At 41.0% G+C, this 22,446-nt stretch overlaps 1 protein-coding gene across 2 annotated transcripts in view; it reads right to left on the bottom strand.

The window, feature by feature from the left end:
• The window catches only part of ATP8A2 (ATPase phospholipid transporting 8A2), a 466,915-nt gene that overhangs the window by 353,322 nt on the left and 91,147 nt on the right, over positions 1 to 22,446 (bottom strand). For both annotated transcript variants that reach the window (XM_045567137.1, XM_045567138.1), the window contains exons 3-10: positions 12,343 to 12,442; positions 11,780 to 11,878; positions 10,344 to 10,389; positions 9,662 to 9,702; positions 5,129 to 5,202; positions 3,222 to 3,291; positions 2,096 to 2,223; positions 808 to 919 (exon numbers count right to left, since the gene is read on the bottom strand). In XM_045567137.1, coding sequence (XP_045423093.1) covers positions 808 to 919; positions 2,096 to 2,223; positions 3,222 to 3,291; positions 5,129 to 5,202; positions 9,662 to 9,702; positions 10,344 to 10,389; positions 11,780 to 11,878; positions 12,343 to 12,442 — 670 coding nt within the window. The remainder of the gene's footprint in view (positions 1 to 807; positions 920 to 2,095; positions 2,224 to 3,221; positions 3,292 to 5,128; positions 5,203 to 9,661; positions 9,703 to 10,343; positions 10,390 to 11,779; positions 11,879 to 12,342; positions 12,443 to 22,446) is intronic.

Genomic DNA, 22,446 nt, shown 5'->3' with positions numbered 1-22,446 from the left:
ATTCTAGCCTACCTGACTCCCAGAGGGTAAGATGGGCCTTTCACTTTCGGATCCACACAGCCTAGGACTAGACTTCGTACACAGTGGTCACTAAACATTTTTTAATCAAGGAATACAGTCAAATGTGTGTTTTAGAAGCTATACAAAATGGCAGACAACTGGAAAGCAAATTCTCTTATTAATAGCTACCATAAACAAAATAAGATGCCAAATGATACCAAAGAAAACATAAGAAATGACATTTTGAGACATTGATTTATGTAGAATTTCAAAAGCTGCCTGGAAAAATATGTCATCATATAAATGTGAGCTCTAAATTCACAAACAATAATTTAAAAAAACATTAACAGGGAAAAAGAGCAAAGTCATTTTGACTTCATATTTTTTCTTTGGTATTTGAAGAATAAACATTATCCTAAAAAATAACTGATTTTAAACTGTCTAGGACTTAGTTAAGATAATTTGCTATAAAATCCTAATTAATGGGGTGAATAGGAGTAGTAGAGCAATAAAAAATTTAGAACTAATGTCCCCCTAAGTCCAGACAACAAAATAAGTTAGAACTGATTGCCCCTCTAAATCTAGAAAACAAAGACCATTTATAGTTCAAGCAAAAGGTAACAAATACCCTATAAGATAACAGAAATCCAGAAGAAACTACCTAAGCAACTAAAATAAAGGCATTTCCTTTCCAAATTTATGTTCATAGACAAAGTGGAGCTTCCTAAATGTACCATCTGCATGTTCTACCCCTTAGTGTATAAAAACAAAAAGGAATAGAATTTTTTCAGAATAGAAATGTTTTACCTGCATGAGTTTGGTGTCGTGTCCAGTATAAACAACTATGCCAAAGACCCACTGAGTATTTCTAAGCTGCGTACCTCTTAATAAGATCTGGTCAGGCCCAAGGGAAACAGGGCTAAAAATAAGAAACAACATTTATATTTAATGACAGTCTGACAAATGAGCATGAGCGCGCCCCTTACACATAAACCCACAATAAATCAAATGTTTCCTTTAGTAGAATTTGAACTATTCCACTGAGAAACAGGAGTAACAAAGGTTACCATTGGCTTAATCTACCAAAAGAGGCCAACAAAAATGGTTTATTTTATTCATTCATCACTATAAAAAAATGTTTCCCCTCCCCAATAAAATGTTAGAGGGAATTATGTCTCTCATAATCCTGTTATGAAACTCAACACCCAGAAAGGGAATTGCTAAAATAACAACCAGAAGCTTATTCATTTGGGAAACTCGGTTTATTTTATAGACAATTATAAGAAAGAAAAAAAAAGAAGCAGTTAACCTATCACATCAAATTTGTCAAGGATGGCTTAATGATTAAACAGAGACCTGCTCGATAATTTAGAAATTCAAAATGGGGAGTCTCTAGAATAGCTACGCGTGCCACAGGAAGCCAAGTAGTCACACTTAGTCGTCACATTTATTTGGGGTTGATTCCCATGGTCAGGTCCTTCCAAGCCATGGGTCTGTTCAGAACATCAGGGACAGCCCGACAGGCTGTGGCGGGCACTGGTAAGAGGCATGCAGGCAAAAGGAGGCCAGGAGATGGACACTGCACCCCAACATCATAACCACGGACAACTCAAACAACACAGCAAATGCCCAGAGGACAAAGACAATGGAATACAGACAACAGGGCACTGAATATTCTAGAGGAAGAGTCATCATTCATTTCATTCGACTTTCTAAAAAACAAATGTTCCTTAGGAGAATGCTAGGGAAAAAATCATACAGTTCTCTAACTAGTAAACTAGCTTCTATACACCTCAGACACCTCTCTTCTGCTTCTCTGCACAATTTTATGCAGCTAAAACCATTTCTCCTGCCTGGCAGGGAATAGGAATAGGAAGAATAAGTCACATGTTTTGAACCTTCTCTGAGGCCCTTGGGGTCTTTTCTTGTCAAAAAAATCAGTTCTTTCCTTAAATTTAAGGGAAATTTTAAGTTGATTGAAATGGTGTGAAATCCCACTGTTTTTAAATGTTATGAAACTAGAAAACATTTTCCAAAGCTCTAGTAATTCTTAGCCACATTAAAAAAAAAAAAACTAAGAAAAGGAAAATAATACCTTTTCCCATCTAAGTTCAAGTTTCCAGTGAAGTCATAGAGGTGGCGGTTGGGCCCCTCGCATTCTATAGTTCCAGATAACTTCATCAACACCTCTCGAGTTTGCATTTCAGCGGTGTGACTCAAAGCCTAGAACGTGAAGCCAAAAGAAGAAATCAAACACAATCTTCTCTGTTTAGGAACAATTCAGCGTTCCCATCATAATCAAAAAGAAATAATGAGTCATCTACGGTGCAATAACTTTGCAGGGCTCACAAATCAAATTACCAGTCCCGCGAAGTTGACTTTACCAGCAGCTTTTGCCACAAGAACCTAATGCAAAAGTGGCAAAAGAATTTAATGAAGTAGACAGTCAAGATTCCACCACTGTGCTGGAAATATCCATGTGTAAATAATAATTAACATACTAAAACACCTTACTGAAAGCATAATCTATTAGCTGTACTCTGAAGCTGGTCATAAAAATAGAATGAAGAATCCCTTTAATATTTTAACACTATCTAGCACTCCACTAACTCCTTTAAACAGAAAAAAAAAAGTGTCTAAAGGAAATATCTATAATAGAAAAGAAAGATATGTAGATAGAATTACTGAATTCAACTTTACATTGCAAAAATTTTTTAAGTGTCAAAATGCTTAAAATTTTTATAAAGACTCTCGTTCATTCTGGAATTAAAATATATGGTAAGAATAGCTTCTTTATTTAAGGCACGACAACTCTGCATCCAGTGTACCACTCTCAAGAATTACAACTTCTATTACAACAATGATGTAGACTGAGGCACACGGAGCCTGTCTGCTGTGTTCGTCCACACTACAGTTGGGGTCCTTCCCACCCAGTCAGCCTCGCTGGGATGTCCCCTCTCTTTGGAATCACAGGCAGAGAGCGCAGGAAGATGCAAACGAAGGCGTGACACCCTTTGTCACCGAGAGCTTGATGAAGGCCAATTTTCCTAGCTCTCTTCATGCATGTTCCCCTCGTCATAAAAGGCAAATTCTCCCCGTTCAGGTTAAGGCATGACCTTCTGTGGCTGAACATTTTTTTTCTTTCTCTAGGAAAAGACAGGTGGGGCCATATGTGCCACTGGGGCCTCCATAACAACACACGTCATAAAAGGTGACTTTACCTGCCGTATTTTAAGGTTCGTCTCCCCATCTAGATTAGCTGTTTCAACATAGCACATTGCCTGAGGTTCACTAAGGAGAGAGAGAGAGAGAGAGAAAGCCAAGTTTAGTAAGGTCCTCTCCACAAACTCACAGCTCATAAAATCTCTCTTATGATTGGCCCTTCAAAGTAAATTGTTACAAACAACCTCTTTAGCAGGAGTAATTGATGAGAAAGGAAGACGCAGGCTGGTCTCCGGGGCTCAACGCTGACAGAGGCATCTGCCCAGCTGACCCGCCCTTACGCACTCCGACGACCACCAGCCTCAAGCAGCCAGAAACGACTTCAGAGGAGTGCACAGAGGGGTGTGCTGTCCCTCTCTGCTGAGACCCGCCACGGGGTTCTGTGGTCCTTAAAATCTGAGGCTGGGCCTGTTCCTGACCAAAAAGGGCCCCCTCGGCACGGCCAGCACAAACACGCATCTTCTGAAGAAAATTACAGCCGGAGGAGTTGAAGGATCAAGCCATGGGCTTGGCAAGCCTTTGTTTCCCTGCATTTCTTACTATCTCAAAAGGCAACTTTCAATCAAAACACCTAATATTAAGGATGGAAACTCAAAGAGTAAAAATAAGCATAGTGGATCCTATGCTTCTATTTCTAATCTTTGGGTTTAGGTTAGTGAACGTATTAGCAGTTAAGAAAATGAATTCTGCAACCCACTGGCTAAGTGAAAAGCCCCTCGAGCTACGTTTATGGCTAGGTGGCCTTGGCAGGTTGTTTAATCTCTTCGTGCCTTGGTTTTCTCACGTGTAAAGGAAGGGTGTTGAGGGTTATTGGGAAGATTATACGGGCTAATGTGCTCAGCAGCTGCGCAGCACAAAGTGCGAGCTCAGACACCAGGCGAGAGCATCCAGTGTCAGCTCAGACCAACAATCCCACATCAAAACCGGGTTTTCTGAGGATCACAGCCAAGACTCACAGCCCAAACGATTAAGGAATCAATATTTTAATATTTCTAAGAGTTTCTCTGTTATCAATCAATAAGGACAGATACAAATCCTGCCTCCCTCCCCTCCATAGGCTCAGGCTCCTATTTTTAAATCTTTGATCTCAAGTAGAAAATTTTAAGCTAAGGCTTAAAATCTAATGAGTGATCAAATCCAATACAAGAAACATCGTCTGCAATCAAAGAAAATGCAAACAGCATGAGAATCATGATTCACAACAGCATATAAATATAGGAAGTTATACACTTCAAGTCATATAATTTAATCTTGAATCCCAGAATAGAGGCTCATTCTTACCCTAACTTTGTTTTTCTTTCCTTGCTATATACTTTTAGGCATCAAGCCAAGGGAAAGTCAAGGGCTGCGTTGTCCCTCACATACACCACTGAGGGATGATATACCTGTCTAGAATAAAACCACCTAGAGAACACGGCAAGGATATTTGGGCAGAAAAGGGGCAAAATGTGGATGGATGAATGAAGAGTAGACACCATCAGCAGGTCACGTCTACGCTGGGAAAACCTGCAGTTCTACTGCGGGCGGCATTGGGTTCTGCGGTAGGGACTGCTGGCTGGGCCCGTCAGGAAACGGGTTCTGAAGTCTCAGATGTGCTACAGCCTGATGTTACGGAACAGACCACTCCACTGCTCTTGAATCAGTGCTCCTATAAACGAGGGTGACCCCAGAAGAGCCGGGAGATCACATGGGATCCACACAGGTAAAAGCAAAGAGTTCAGAGAAAGCACAAAGGAATGAACAGGAGAAAGCAAGCCAGGGTGGAGCCAGGAGAAGGCACACGGCGCCTAGATGGGAGGGCGGGTCGGAGAGAGGAGGCTGGCAGAAGGGAAAGGTGCAGGTGCCGCTTAACGCCTCGTTGTTCTTCACGTTGATTTCAAAACCCGTGCCCACTAGCACACCTGACCTGGAGGAGAGCAGGACCACGTCTGCGGGAAGATACTGCCCATTGACGACCTTCACAATGTCTCCCACTGCCACCTGGAGAGCGGGGTGAGGGCAGAGAGGCGGGAAAGAAAAGAAAAAGGCGCTTAAATATTTGAAGAAAAAATTGCTGTATAACTAAGCCATAAAGTTTAAGATAAAGAAGCCCAGATTATTCTCCTTGACAAGAACAAAGGGAAAGTGCTTCCACACAGGCAACTGGTAATATCGCCTTTTTGCAATGATGATTAATAAAACAGAAAAAAGGAAAGGGGGAGGGAGAAAGGGATGAGTCGGCACAACTACAAGGATCTCATTTTATTACAATCATCCACCCATTTACAAACACGTGGATGTTTCCATAGCTGTAGCCGTAGGGCAGAGTGGTTACACAGGCCCCTCCAGAGCCCGCCAGAACATCTGGGTTCCAATCCCCTGCTGTGTAGCCATGCAAAAGCTATGCAAACTCTGTGTGCCTTTAGTTTTCTCATCTATAAAATGAGGATAATGTCACATATTTCATGGAGTTACTGTGAGGATCAACTAAGTTAGCACACATAAATTTTTCTGTTTTACAAATGGGGAAACTGAAGCTTAAAACAAAATAACCTGATCAAAGTCATATAGTCAGTAAGTGCCAGAACCAGTATTCAAAACTGGGCATCTTGGCCGGGCACAGTGGCTCACGCCTGTAATCCTAGCCCTCTGGGAGGCCGAGGCAGGTGGATTGCTCGAGGTCAGGAGTTCGAGACCAGCCTGAGCGAGACCCCGTCTCTACTAAAAAATAGAAATAAATTATCTGGACAACTAAAAGTATATATATAGAAAAAAATTAGCCGGGCATGGTGGCTCATGCTTGTAGTCCCAGCTACTCGGGAGGCTGAGGCAGAAGGATTGCTTGTGCCCAGGAGTTTGAGGTTGCTGTGAGCTAAGCTGATGCCACGGCACTCACTCTAGCCCGGGTAACAGAGCGAGATTCTGTCTCAAAAAAAAAAAAAAAAACCCCAAAAAAAAAAAAACTGGGCAATCCGACAGGAAGGCCAGTGCTCTGATTAAAAGGTAATACTAAATTTATTTGTGAGCCATGCACCTAAAAAGCCCTCCCCCAGAAATATACCACATAAAACAGGAAAGATTTGTACAGCCCCAAGAAATAGTCAGAAAGAGAGTCATGGCCAAAGTCAGAGACCATGTTGGGAAACAGACTCCACTGCACAGAAGATCCCAAGCCTAGGAGGCAGGCTGTCGTCTCCAAAACAGCATCATGGCCAAGGGTCTATAAATCCTTTAAATAAGATCACAGAAAGCACCAGGTCGGAAAGAACGTGGGCTTTCAACTCAGGCATGCCAAGGCTCAAACTCTAGCTTTGTAGTCTTGTGCTGGCTCTGTCATCTTGGCAAGTGGCTTTACCTCCCAGAGACCTGGTGTCCTCACTTCTAATATGGGAAAACAACTCCACTGGCTTTCTAAGGCTGATGCAGTGATTAAGGAAGTATGTACAGCACCTGGATGAAACAAGTGCACGTAGGTATCAGTCCCTATCAGCGTGAGTGTAACTGAATGGACACAATGAGTGTGACAATCAAGGACATTAGAATTCTCGATGACACAAAAAGAAAGATCAGTCCTACCTAGTGCAGTACTAATTGCAAAACTCAAAATGGGCACGTCTGTTTTGTGTTTCCTATTGAACTCTGTGCTATTCCCTTAGAAATCAAGAAGTTCAAATGATATCATACTTGTGACAAACTACTGGGTCTTACAAGCGAGTAGGTGCCCGTGTTAATTTTCTGTTGGGAAAGAGGAGAGTTTACTGCGAAGTGTCCTATGTGTGCTCCAAATTGCTTATTGAAGTGTGCGGGGGAAATGCTCAGAGCTGTTTTAACAACCACCAGTACAAAAGCAAGGGATGCTTATGGAAATGGAAAGTGTTTTTTAAAAGTAAGAATATTTCACAGGAATAGTTTAATTATATAAAAAAATAAGAAGAAGCAATTGGGGGGAAAACCCACTAGGAAGGAAAATTAGTCATGTTTTCAAATGAAGAAAAGCAGTGAGTTTTTTTAATTCAAAGTGGGAGGACAAGGGAAATTATGGCTTTCTCCCATCTTTACTTTCTAAATAAAGGAACATTCATATCTCAGCAACCAAGCACTAAGAATTTCGTGCACATGAGAAACTACTTACTTGGGATTTTGTTTGAAAATGGTCTTCTACTTGATGTTCTTACGTGTGACTGTCCCTTAAGTCTGTGATACTGTCTAAGAGAATCAGTACAGTGGGAAAGTAACCACTCCAGAGCCCTGAATACACTCTAGCCTCAGAAGGTTCCTCATGCCTCTGAGTTTTGAAGAAGCAGCAAAAAGATCCTGTTAAAGTCAATGGAAGCTATTGAGATCCGCCCAAGCGCTGCCTTCAGCGTTCACCTACAACCCAGGGGATGGCTGACTTGAGCCTCGGTATCTCAGAGTAGATAATGCTTTGTGTAACGACAGCCAGCTCCTCTTGCCGGACATCTCTGGCGCCTGCCCTCTCCCATATTCCCATCCTCACACTGAACTGCTCACAGCTCTGCAGCTGTGTCTCTGAAACTGGTCACCTCCCATTCACTTTTGGGGAAAGCTCAACAGTATCTCTGGTGGGAAGCCTTCCCTGACCTGAGCCAGGGGTCTAGACTGCTGGCCCCTCCCAGGTACCCCCAGTGCACAGGCGTGCACCCCCCATGGGGCTCAGCAGTGGCTGTGTTACACGGTTAGCTGCCTGTCTCTTCCAGGACCCTAGTGGTTCCTGAGTATGCTCCCGAAACCAGTGGGATCAGTCTCACCTGGGAACTTGTTAAAAATGCATATTCTAGGGCCCCACCCGAGATGCAGAGAATCAGAAAGTCTGGGAGTGGGGCCCAGACATCCGGGTTTTATGGGTGATGGGGATGCCGGTGGAAGTTGGAGACCCACTGCACGACAAGACTCCTCAAGGGCAGGGGCCCCACTTCACTCTTCCCACGCCTAGCACAGTGTCCAGTACATGCCAAGAGCTCCATTTCAGTAAATAAACTAAATGTATTTTAAATTGAAATAAAAATGCAAGTGACAAAGTACATAACAGGGGTTTCTTTGTCTTTGCGTTTCTCCCAAATCTGTGTGGGAAACAGTCATGAGCTCTAGGAGTCGGCAAGGCCATCAACTCCTGGACCCAGAAATCAGAGACCATCACTCCATTTCCTGCTGCTTCAGACAGAGCCAGGCACAAGGAATCCGAATCAGCCTTCCCTCTGGCCAGTATGATGCCTTTCTGGGGATGGGGAGGAACCCTAGAGAAACCCAAGAGGAATCCTAGAGAATCAGAGGGGTAAATCCCCAGTGCTTGGGAACCCTTGAATCCCTTTAGCATTGGGAGCGTTTCTCCCCCTGTGATGTCATGAATTCCCAACCTCTTGGCCAAGAACCAGCACACTTCAAGTGAGAGTGAGGTCCATGAAGGTCTGCAATTCAGGACTTCTAGATCAGTACAAAGGTTAAGGTGTTATTGCAAAGCACTATTTTAATGGTGAGTGGTTCTCCTAAAGGAAAACAAAATAAAACAAAAACTGAATCAAATGCTGCAGTTACCATATCACAGGCGTTTTTCAGACATAAAGGGCCATAAAGAGGTATTTAAAAACATTGTTTACTAAACGTTTAGCAAGAAAAACTATTTTAAGTCATCCCTCTGAATAGTTGTTTTCTTCTGAAATCATGTTAATCAGCTTTGAATGCCGGACTAATGACAGGCATCCCCCCAAACATCTTGTGTCCATTAAGAAGGTCCAGCTAAAACAGACTCACTTAAAAAGCTAATTTTATCAGATATAAAATACCCAGATGGCATGGCAGATTTCTTCTAAATTTTCTATTCATCACTATAAACAACCAAAAACCCCACACCATTTTTGAGCTCTCTGAACCTCAGACTTGCAGGGCTTTGGAGGCAAGGCCTTCCTTGCTGTTCTTAAGAGCAGCAACTACCGTATGGGTCATGTTCTAGCAGCCCGAGATGGTCTCCGATCCCTACACCACCACTCTATATGTAACGGTCCTTCTACCAAGAATGTTAGAAGTGAGAATCTCAACAGCTAAAAAGGAAAACAAACTAACTTACGTTAAGAGAACAACAGAAGACCAGGGAAAAACCAGAAGATACTTTGAGATTTCAGAAATATCAGTCAAAAGCAACAATGTTAACAGCTTGAGCTGACACATTGGGCACATCCTCGAAGGGGCAGGGGACAGAGTAAACATGCATCAGTTCTAAGCAGACCACATGGGAAAACCCCACAATGTAAGAGTTATGTAAAATGGAGGTGACAGGCAATATATGTAACCTAAACATTTGTACCTCCATAATATGCTGAAATAAAAAAAAAAATTGGAGGTGACATATGTCTTAGCACAAATTTTATATTGCAATAAATACCAGCAATTCATTACAAGTCTTCAAATCATTATTTTCTGGTATATCTGTAAAATTAATTTTTACCTCTTTCCACATAATGGTATGCCACATACCATTTCTTAACACTGGAAAAAAAAATAGCACATTGGTTAATACTTGTGATAAATTAGAATCAGCTTCCTACAATCTAAAAAGCTCCTTTTAAAATTCCATTTATTAATTCTAGTATCCCATATTCTTAGACATAAAAGTATAATACCACCACTCCCAAAAGTGGAGCCCCAATCTACGTATCTTTGTAATATATACACATTAATGTGTACATATAAATGTTTATGTATGTATGTAAGTTAAATCTATTTATATTCAGCCCAGAAAAAAAAAAAGCCTGCTATTAAACAATTTTAAAAAAAGCAGAGCTCATGTTGTAGAAATCAAACCAATAAAAAGTAAAAAGACAAGATGTAGGGAGAGATTATAAGCTTAGGATATGAAGAATGCTTGGACTTTTTATGAACATAAAAAGCGTCTACTTCCTAAAAATTACAACCTTTTCTAAAATTCTAAAATATACAAATCATGTTCAAATTTTAAGTATCAGCACTAAAATCTTGTTCATTTGTTATTTTACTATTACTTTAAAGTGTTTTATAGGTCATTTTCCCAATCTATCTCAATACCATTAACTACTTACTCAAAATTCCTTAACTGCAGATCTTATCCTTAAGTTTTATAGTGGAAAGAGGGATTCAGCCTGGTATCTTACCTATTGTTTTCTTTTTGTTAACCGCATTATCTGCCTTATGTCGCTTCTGTTACAAAAAGAAAAAAGAGGTTCTTAGATTCAAAAGTTCCAAATGAATAATTGAAATAGCAAACAATGAGATCTGAAATACAAAGGGACAAGGGAACTAACTGCCAGCAATATGTATGCTGTAAAATTCAGCTGACAGTTTTATGATCTATCATTACTCGATAAATTGAGATGTAGTCTACTGTGGTTTCAATTATTACATTTTGGTTCTAACAACAAGCACTTTGAAATATGAAACTTCTCACTCCTTGTTTTAGATAAGACTAAAATAATTATTCAATATGATAAACCCAACAACAAACAACTGATTTCATTTGACTGATGAAGTAACTTTGCTCTGATGTGCACAGGTTACGTATCCCTTATCCTAAATGCTTGGGACCAGAAGTGTTTCGAATTTCAGATTATTTCAGATTTTGGAATATTTGTATATACATAATGAGCTATCTCGAGGGAGAACCCGAGTCTAAACATGAAACTTATTCATTTATGTTTCATATACACCTTATATACATACATAGCCTCAAGGTAATTTCAGACAATATTTATAATAATTTTGTACACCCGTCATATGAGGTCAGGAAATTTCCACTTGTTGTGTCATGTCAGCACTCAAAAAGTGGTGACTTTTGGAGCATTTCAGAGTTCGAAGTTTTGGATTAGAAGGTTCAACCTGTATTACATTTATTTATTTACCTATTCTCAGAAAGATGTATACAAGAGTGTGAGGGCGAGTGTGTGAGTGTGGGGGAAGGAGGGAGGAGAGAAAGAGCGGGAGAAGCAAATGCACAGACAGAGAGACAGGGGGCACATAGATGTATACAGAGGGAGAAAGGATAGAAATATGGTTGTAGCCAATGAACCCAGAGATACACTGGGATACGCGTGAGGAGGAGGAGATTCTTATAGAGCTGCCTCGGGCACAGCAAACACAACGCTGCTCCCCTAGACTGCACTGCAGGGTTCCCCACAAGTCACCATACATAGGGCAAATGGGAAATTGTAGCTAAATGTACCTTTACTTACAAAATACTCATTACAACATTGTACAAAAGTTTTCCTTTGTATGGAGACTTGTGGGACACACTGCATAATGCTTCATTAGCAAGCCCTAGCGTGGGCTATAAGGAACACCAGCGATAAAAATTAAAGGGGTCAAGAGAACAAGCAGTCAAAAACCAAGTGTGAACTGCTTCAGTGTCACCGTACAGGTATTTAGGACACTCTGACTACACGCCCTCTCCCAAAAAATACCATCATGGGTCTGGAGGGGCTCATTAAGCCATAGCTATAGCTCAGTTTCCTATCTTAAGCATGTCACCAAGGCAAAACATGAGTCATAAGTTATTTTCCATAAATGTTTTTATTACCCGAAAGCAAAAACTTACAAAATCTTCTACGATCTCTTTGATGCCTGCGATTGTTAAAATAATGATCAATGGCACCAGCGTGGTGTATCTTCCTGTTGGAGATACGTCTGGGATTTGCTGTAAGAGAAGAAACCACAAGCGGGAAGTTGGCACATTAAAATCCTCTCTACTGAAATTGTTAGAATTGTGGCACTCACGGCTCATTCTTTCGCAGTTCTGTTCCATGTCTGTTACACAAAAATAATTACCTCATTTTAAAAACTAGCTATGTGTTTTATATATTTTAAAAATTTTTATCCAACATCGGCTCTGTGTTTAGAACAGAAAAAGACTTAAAAGTATAACTCTAGGGCCATTTTTCAATGCTCTTTCAGTCACTGCAATTTTCCTTAAGGCAATACCAAAGACGCCTCCCTGTGTACAAGTCATGTTTGTTCCCTCTATCACACAATGACCCCATGGGGGAAACAAACTATATTCAGGTACTGTAACACTCTGCAGTTAAAGAACCTTTTAGCGAAATCTCATTTTGCATGTAATTAAGGTTGCGAATTTTAAGTAACTTCTTTAAAAAACATTACCTGTAATAAGGCAATGAAGAGGAAGAAGGCATTAGCAGCTCTTCTAATCTGCTCATACAAGAATCGAGGTAGAAATGTCAACACGCTGTACTTGGCCGTACTGTAAGTGTAAAGAAAAACACTACTATCAGTTATAGATGTACAAGCCAAAACAAAGAACAAAAGTTTCAAAAGCTTTACAAATGGCTTTAAAAACAAAATGTTTCAAGACCCAAGACAATGAAATTGCAGAGCTGACTTCTACGCTGTCTCCCCTGCTACCTACCACTACAGGTGTTTCACGCTCCAGCCACACCCAGATAAATGCCATGCCTTCCACAACGCCCTTTATTTGGCCACCTTTGCTCATACAGTTGCTTCCACTGGGAACATCGTCTCCCTTCCACCCTATCCTGTCTCTCCATGACTAAACTGTCCTTCCCAGCCTACCCTCACAGCCGATCTTACATCTTCCATTCAGTTTGGTCAAATTCATAATGAGTCTTCTTCATCCAAAGCCACGGTATGGTGTCTACCCCTACACGATATAGTGTCTGCTTTGCTTCATGTTATATCTACTGCTCTATCCCCAGAACAGATTATGGGAACGGCAAGAATGTTTCCTTCAACTCGATTACGTTCCTAGCACACAGCGCGCAGGAGACAGTCCATGAACAACGAAACAGCCCGAAGGCAACATGAGTCCTTTGGCCGCTCACAGGTTCACCCGAGTTCACGCCGTGAGAGTACCTACATGATTCTCAGCTCACCCTCCGAAGGCATCACTCAGAGGCTATTCTGACTTGAAATACATTCCTGCAAGATTGTCTGGCAGGTTTTGAATACACAACAAATCAGAAGCACCAAAACCGAGGGGGTGAAGGGCTCGGAAGACAGAATGCAGCAGAGGCAGGGACACTGCCATAGGACCTGACAGCCACAAAACCTGGAGTGATAAAATAAAACCAAAGCTGCTCAAAAAGTATAGCAGCCCCAGGTCATCTGATGGAAAGAGAAACAGCCCCGGGTGTCCTTTACTGCCACTGCCCCGCAGAAAAATGCTCCCTGGTACAACAGCCTGGTATTTCACAGTACACAGTGATCACAGTAGTCCTTAAAGACAAAATCATTTTTAGCCTTCTTCTGCCTGAGGTGCTAAAGACGTGTATGATAAATTACATGAAAACCACTTTTAAGATAGTTTGAACTTAAAGAATATGACACTTGAAGGAATATCCCTGGATTAGCTAGAAAATTTGCTTACACAGAGCTCCTCCTCGTCTATGCGGCCCTATGGGGTAATAGGATGTCACTGTAAAATTCAGCCAGACGGAATAAACTAGCTGACATTCTTAAGCTCATTAAAGAGTAGGGAAAATTATCATGCTTGTATATATGACAGCTTGTGGTACAAGTTTTCTTAACTACAGCTTAGAGAACAAAGTCAAATAGAACATCACGCATTCCTTTACGGCAATCCTGACCATTGAAATACAGCAACCAACATCTGCCAGCAAAGGAAGCATGAAGGCTCACACATTCTAAGATGAGACTGCAGGAAGTATCCTGCAAGATAGCTTGACCATGACATTTGAAGCTGAGATTTCATGTGTATAAAACAGACAGACACACACACCGTTGGGACATGGCCCCAGCTATGTGTGCGCATTTCCCACTCAAGCAAATGCTGAGTGTGCTTAGGGACCCCCAACCCCAGGTGACAAAGCAAGACCCTGTCTCAAAAAACAACAACAATAGCAAAAAAAGTAGTAAAAATTAAGTACACAAACTCAGAATACTCTAATACTGTAATTGTAGTGTACAATACTATCATAACTCTAGTATGAAGCCCAAAAGACAAATCTATCAAAAACACTAATACTTGCAACAATCTGCTAAGAGATAGGCAATATAAAAATATGTAAATTAGAAAAACAAAAATCAGAGTATGGGGGGATAAAGTTAAAGTGTAGAGGAATTTTTTTGTTTTTTCTTTGTTTCTGTTCTTTTTTGTGATCTAAAATAAGTTGTCATCTCTTTAAAACAACTTGTTATAGCTATAAGATGTTTTTTGTAAGCATCATGGTAGACACAATGGAAAAGCCTACAGTGTATATACTAACAATAAAAGGCAACAAATTAAAACATACTACCAGAGAAAATCACTTACCTGCAAAGAAAGATAGTAAGAAAGAAAGAGTTACCAAACAACCAGAAAACAAGCAACACAATGGCAGTAGTAAGTCTTTACTTATCCATCATAACACTGAATGTAATGAACTCAGTTCTCCAATAAAAAGAGACAAAAAAGGTCATAATAGAATTAGAAATATCTATGCACCCAACACTGGAGCACCCCCGTATATAAAGCACCCCTGTATATATGCAATGCTATAGTAGTGGAGGACTTCAACCCCACACTCTCAGTAATGCACAGAAAATCAGCAAAGAAACATCAGAGTTAAACTATACACTAGACAAAACAGACCTAGGTGGTATTTACAGAATATTTCACTCAGCTGCTACCAAATACATATTTTTTCATAAGCACACAGTGCTTTCCCAGAATAGACCGTATCTCGGGCCACAAAACAAGTCTCAACAAATTCAAAAAAGTAGAATCATATCAAGTAACTTTTCTGACCACAATGGAATAAAATTAGACATTAATAACAACAGGAACCTCAGAAACTACATAAACACATAGAAATTAAGCAACATGCCCCAAAAAGCCAATGAGGAAATCAAGAAGGAAATTTTTTAAATTCTTGGAGTTTGACTACTAATCAAGCAACTTATAATACACTTTTGAATGTAAGTTTACAAATCAGAGCCTGCCCATAATTCCTATTAAATAGCGTGAGTGTCCTGCTGTTATCAGACTTCAAATCTATTCTATCACTCGATGCATTATTCAGTAAGTAACTCTGGACAAGAAATGCTTTATCTTAACACTTGCATGGAAACGTGAGCTGAGAGGAAGATAACATTTTGACCATGGAGCATGCTGCCAGGGAAATCTTCCAGTGTGGATAACCAATTCCGAATGTAAGACATCAGATATTTATAGCTAATATCATTAAACGTGTGACACCATTGAAAAGTAGGTCCAAGAAAACAAAAATGTGAACTTGATACATAAAATCAAATAAAAATGAGTTATGAGATTTATTTAATTTTGCCCTACAAGTCTTGAAGGATCATTTTAAATGGGATTTTCTAGTTTCAATGGAAAGAAACAACAAATACTTGTTATGAAAACACCTGGTCTCAACAAGTACAGGAATCATCACAATCCAGTGGCCCGATTCTGCCACTGCCCCAAAAGAAAACCAAATAGGACAAGGTATCAAACTCTAATATCATGATATATTGCATTCGATTACACCACCCTGGCCCTTCACCCAGAATGCAGTGTATTCTTTCCAAACACAGGGAAATAGTCCCTACCAAAAGGGAAAGTTTAAGGCTTTCCTAAGGGTTGACATGCTCTAAATCAAGTGAGGGGGACTCTGGAATCAAGTTATCCCAAACATTATTAGAAGTCCCCAAACCCACCTGCTTATGCTCCCCACGTCTCTGCCCTCAGTCAAGGAGGTAGGGTTCTCAGGGGAGGACACACCTCGTCGGAAAGGACACTTCCCAGGCAGAGTTCAGAAACTATAACACTGAACAAGGTCTGAATGCAAAGCCAGACTGAAGCAGACCATCTGGGAGAACGGCAGGGCGTGAGCGACCGGTACGTAGTGATCGCTAGTGCAGAAAGCACAGCGTTCAACGTAGATGTGGGTGAAAAGCAGAACCTGTCAGGCCTTCCTGCTTTAAAGAGTCAAAGAGGTTCACAGATATCAAAAACTTGAGATGAGCTATATTATTTTATTTTTCTGAATTTCTTGCATGATGATCAAACTATTCAAATGTTGAATTCTAATTGAATTTTTCTTAGTTTATCATTCATGTACAGGAACATGCACAATACCAAAGTGTACAGCTCAAATTTTCATAAAGTGAACACAGCTATGGAGTAGTCGGATTGAAATTTAACAACAGAGACATGAGGAAAACAAGCCTGTTTACGTGTGGGATTCTAACAGCAATCACGGCACAATCTAAAGGCTAACTAGCTTCAGACTCACAGCTGTAAAAAGGACATGTATTTATCACTTCTGCCTACGGCGGCACCACCAACATAGTAGAAAGGGATGTAAAATTACACAGCTACATTAAAAAACAACAACTAGGAATGGAATCATTGGCTAAGGACATGGGGTTTTTCCTAAAATAGACTCCTTTCTGCCTTTGCCAAGCAAGTTCAGCGTGAGTCCAAGACACCTTCCGAGCATGAGCCGCGGCAAGTTCGGAACCCACGGAGGGGCTGCTGCAGCCCAAGGGCCCTGGCCTGGAAGACACGTCCAGGTTTCTCGGTTTCTCGGAAGAAACGTCAACCCATTTTAAAATAATAATTCAGTTCTAATAAGAGTGACATGATATTAACCAGAGAAACATGTGTACATATGGGGGTGAGAGACTTATAAATTGTGGAGTCTGGCAAACCCCCAGACTGGCAGGGTGAGTCGGCAGGCTGGCCGGCGGCGTGGTTCTAGTCTAAACGCCAGCAGGCTCCAAAGTCAGGAAGAACCCGCGTGTCAGTTCCAGTCTGGAGGCAGGAAAAAGGCCCATGTCCCAGTTCGAAGGCCATCGGGCAGGAGGAGTTCTCTCTTGCTTGGTGGGGTCGGGGATCAGCCTTTTTCTGTTCAGGCTTCATGTCCTCGCTGCGGCCCCCGCATCCGGGAGGGCAACTGCTTCCCTCCACCTGCTGCGCCAGGTGCCAGCCCCACCCAGAGACGCCTCGCAGACACACTCAGACTAATGTCCGACCAGACACCCGGACTCCCCGCGGCCCTGTCAAATTGACACATAGAGTGAACCATCACAGTCACCTTTCGGGCAGGGCACAGGCGGGCACAGCCCCCGCGTGTCGGGGGCACGGGAGCCCGTGGAGAGGCAGAGGGCAGCGTACGCCTGCAGAGCTGGGGACCTCAGTGACGGAAAGGGTCAGAGGCCAGGACAGAAGGCATGGGGGAGCGCTTAACGTCTACACACTGGAGAGCTGGTCCAGGAGATCAGGGTTGGGAGTCTGGAGAAACTACACAAGATAAACTACAAAGGGGTGAAAGCAGGAAGCTTAATAAAGGAAGCGCTGTTCCTCTCTCACAAGTCCCCTTCTCCTGGCTGCACAGAACCTTCCACAGCCAGCCCGCGACACCCACAGCCAGGAGTATTCCAGGGGCAACCAACCCAGCCTCACACACTCAGGTCTGAAAGTCCTTCACCTAGAAGTGAAGCTTGTTAGCTGGCCCTGTGCTCACAGGGCACCCACTGGCCTTCCCTGTTTTCTCTCTGGAAAGTTACCAAATATGTGTCGACAGTCAGTCCCCGCCCCGAAAAAGACTCAAAAATGAAAACAAAAAAAAGGAGACTTGAGGAAACTACAGGAAACTCTAAAAGAATACTTTAAAATGCTAATATCCTCAGAGTCATCAGATGAGAAAACATTCACATAAAACAAGAATAAGATGCTATTTCAGGCCGGGCGCGGTGGCTCACGCCTGTAATCATAGCACTCTGGGAGGCTGAGGCGGGTGGATCGTTTGAGCTCAGGAGTTCGAGACCAGCCTGAGCAAGAGTGAGACCTCGTCTCTACTAAAAATAGAAAGAAATTATCTGGCCAACTAAAATATATACAGAAAAAATTAGCCGGGCATGGTGGCACATGCCTGTAGTCCCAGCTACCCAGGAGGCTGAGGCAGTAGGATCACTTAAGCCCAGGAGTCTGAGGTTGCTGTGAGCTAGGCTGACGCCACGGCACTCACTCTAGCCTGGGCAACACAGCGAGACTCTGTCTCAAAAAAAAAAAAAAAAAAAAAAGAATAAGATGCTATTTCTAAAAAGATCCTAGCCTAACTAAAATAATGCAATAAAAGAGGTGAAAAATATGGGTAAGCAGATCTCCTAAAAAGTAAAACAAAAAAAAAAAACCAACATGAAAAATAAAATAAAGTTAACAATAGCAATAAAAGAGCCAATATCCAACCCTTAAGAGTTCCCCAGAAACCAGAGAAAGAGAATGTTAAAATGTTATACAAGAAAATTTCCTAAAACAATAAGAAATAAGGTTGCTGATTGAAAGGGCTCACCAGGCACCCAAAACACTAAGAGACCCACACCAAAAATTTTAATTATGGAATACCAAATATTTTTTAAACATAAAACTGTTTTTCAAAAGAGCTTATTTATAAAAGGAAAAAAATCGATATGACATTGAACTTCTTCATAGAAACATAGCTAGAGCAACACTTTAGATTTCAATACCCAGCCAAGCTATCAGACACTCAAATTTACTTCTCACATAAGCTTTCTCAGGAAGCTGCTTACTACAGTTGTGCTTCAACAATACTAGACAGTTATCAATAAAGAACTACCCCCATACACGCACACACAGTATACAAATATTACGGATTCTAACCCAAGAAAGTTCTAGGATGACTGCTGCACAACAACACATCTGCAGTTTGTCTAGGAAGGAGATCTTGGGGTGTAGGGGAGAAGGGTAAAACCAAGATATTATTCTGATGGCTCATTTTTAAAATGTATAGAGAGGTTGCATAATATAAATACATACCAACCTGATGAAAAAAGATAGGGATGAATGTACAAAAAAAATTGTTTAAGTAGAAAAATAACGTAGGAAAAGTAAGTTATGCCAGAAAAGAGGCAAACATGATACACTATTTCACTACTTGGCCCTGAAGTAAATAAGTTACATTTTCATCTATAAGAGAATTCAGAAGTCATTTCTAAACTTAACCTAAAAATACAGTGAAAAACACATTTCTAAACTTAATTTTGAAATATGATAGCAACCACCAAAAGAATTAAAAACAGAGTTCAAAACAGTTGCCTCTGGTGGAACGGGATCAGATGAGCAAGAGCCTACTGGTGTTCATGATAAGCCCCTCCACACTGTTTGAACTTTCAACTATTAGGTTGGTGCAAAAATAACCACGGTTTTAGCACTGTTGAAATTTGCCATTTGATATTGGAATACATTCTTAAATAAACGTGGTTATGTTATACATCATTTTAATGTGCTTTTCTCGCTTTATTTTTTTTGCTAATGACTTGTTACTTGCTGTTTATTTTATATTTATTTTAGACTATGGAAATGATGTTAGACAAAAAGCAAAATCAAGTGATTTTCTTATTCAAGTTCAAGATGGGTCATAAAGTAGCAGAGACAACTCGCAACATCAACAGCGCATTTGGCCCAGGAACTGCTAACGAATGTACGGTGCAGTGGTGGTTCCAGAAGTTTTGCAAAGGACAGGAGAGCCTTGAAGATGAGGAGCACAGTGGCCGGTCATCGAAAGTTGACAACGACCAATTGAGAGCAATCATCGCAGCTGATCCTCTTACAAACACACGAGAAGTTGTCGAAGAACTCAAGGTTGACCATTCTACAGTCGTTTGGCATTTGAAGCAAATTGGAAAGGTGAAAAAGCTCGATAAGTGGTGCCTCATGAGCTGACCAAAAATTTTTTAAAAATTGTTGTTTTGAAGTATGGTCTTCTCTTCTTGTATGCAACAACAACGAACCATTTCTAGATCGGATTGTGATGGGTGACAAAAAGTAGATTTTATACAAGTGATGACCAGCTCGGTGTGGTTGGACCAAAAAGAAGCTCCAAAGCACTTTCCAAAGCCAAATTTGCACCAAAAAAGGGTCATAGTCACTCTTTGGTGGTCTGCTGCCGGTCTGATCCACTACGGCTTTCTGAATCCCGGCGAAACCATTACATCTGAGAAGTCTGCTCAGCAAATGATGAGATGCACTGAAAACTGCAATGCCTGCAGCCGGCATTGGTCAACAACAGAAAGGGCCCAGTTCTTCTCCACAATAATGCCCGATCGCATGTCACACAACCAACACTTCAAAAATTGGACAAATTGGGCTGTGAAGTTTTGCCTCATCTGCCATGTTCACCTGACCTCTCACCAACCAACTACCACTTCTTCAAGCATCTCAACAACTTTTTGCAGGAAAAATGCTTCCACAACCAGCAGGATGCAGAAAATGCTTTCCAAGAGTTCATTGAATCCCAAAGTACGGATTTTTATGCTACAGGAATAAACTTATTTCTCGGCAAAAATGTGTTGATTATAATCGTTCCTATTTTGATTAATAAAGATGTGTTTGAGCCTAGTTATAATGATTTAAAATTCATGGTCTGAAACTGCAATTACTTTCACACCAACCTAATACCTACCTAAAAGCCAGTTGATTCATCTCGAAGGAAGACATAACAGTTTTGTCCTCCGAGTGTTGGACTGATGTTTGTTTCTTGTTAGACTCCTATGGGGCAGATTAGAATTTCCTGTTCTTTTATCCATGTTCTAGGGCGCTGTATTATTTTCATAATAATTTAATATTTTAAATGAAAATAAATAGTATCCAGCTGTAACTGTCAAGGGACAGTCCCTCCTTTCAGCTAATTGCAGGACTGGGCATACATAAGGAGCTGTTTACTGGAACATGAAAGTAGGCTAAAAACCCAATTTGTCCTCATACTAATTCCCACCACAAACAGAGCTGGTCACCACTCATATCTGATTCTGCTCCCCAGAATCACTTCCTTTTGCCTGCAACAAAAGCGCCCTAGATCATGGATAAAAGAACAGGAAATTCTAATCTTCCCCATAAGAGTCTAACAAGAAACAAACATCAGCCCAACACTTGGAGGACAAATTGCTCTGTCTTCCTTCGAGATGAGTCGTCTGCTTTCAGCACGGGGGTCTTTACCCTGTAACTCCCCCCACAGAGAAACGGAGATTAAAGTTCTTCCCCTTTAAATGGAAAGCACTGTGTCCTGAAGAGTATCAGTTCTTATTAAGTTCTCTTGCTTCCTTTCATCCTCTGCCAAATTCGTAGAACATCTTTCTTTCTTCTTTTCATCAAACCACATCCCTCTCCTCTTCTGAGCCAACAGCCCAAGGGGTCATCTTCTCTGAGAAGCTTTTCCTTATTCCTGTCTACCCAAAGTGTGCAATCTAAAATTCATCCATCCATTTCAGCTCTGTGTGCGTGTGTGTGCGTTTGTAAGAGAGAGAGAGAGAGACAGACAGACAGACAAAGTTAGAGAGAGAGAATTTCTCATCTTATACAGTGAGCTCCAAGCTGGCCGCATCAAATACTCATTCTCTTAACCACCTCTCCGCACCTTGCAGGTTAAGAGCTCACTGCAGCCCTCAGACCAACGGCACAGTGCCCTCTGCTGGCCAGACGTTACAGCAGCGTTTCCTGCAAAGTAAACACGAGCAGCAGGTCTCCGCCAGATGACTTTCAAGTTCCTCAGCAATTATCTTAACGCAAATCCTCAGAGAAGTAATGTTTAAGGAAGAACTTTAATGCCTTATCGCATTTGGCTCTTGTATACTCACACGTGGCTGTCTAATGTAAAAACACAAAGTACCATAGTTCATTCCTAAGTAAATCTAAAATGTTTTCTCGTCTTTTTATTTAATTTATTCACTTATACACCCAGAGTTAAAACCAGATTTGTGAGGGCTGGATGCAATTTGTATACAATACACACACAGTGTGGGAATCCTGCCTTCAGGAAAATGCAGAATGACAAAAACAAAATTGGGCCCAAAGGGTACGTTTATTTAGAATGGAAAAAATCACAACATATTACAAATTCATGAAAGCTGAAAAATACTACCTCACAATACCCAGAAAACATAGTGTTTTTATTAACTATCTGATTGGCATTCTATAATACTTTCCACCCACATTTTTAATTTTGTTTGCTTAGTTTCTGACATGACAATTGTGTAACGGTTTGTATAGAAAAGAATAGAAAGAAAATTCATTCTTTCCTCTAGCTATCGTTCATCAATTACTTTGCATTAATCTTTGGGCAAAGTTTCTTTCAGCTCCACAATTTATCAATAAATATGTCATATAACTATATATGATTGCCAAATTCAGAGTAATTTCTATCAAATTTCTTTCATAAGTGAAATGTAGAATCTGCAGACTAGCTTCCGGCCCCGTGCATTTCA

The sequence above is a fragment of the Lemur catta genome, chromosome 13, assembly GCF_020740605.2.
Source record: "Lemur catta isolate mLemCat1 chromosome 13, mLemCat1.pri, whole genome shotgun sequence".
Lineage (NCBI taxonomy): Eukaryota > Metazoa > Chordata > Mammalia > Primates > Lemuridae > Lemur > Lemur catta.
This window is presented reverse-complemented; position numbering and strand designations above follow the sequence as displayed.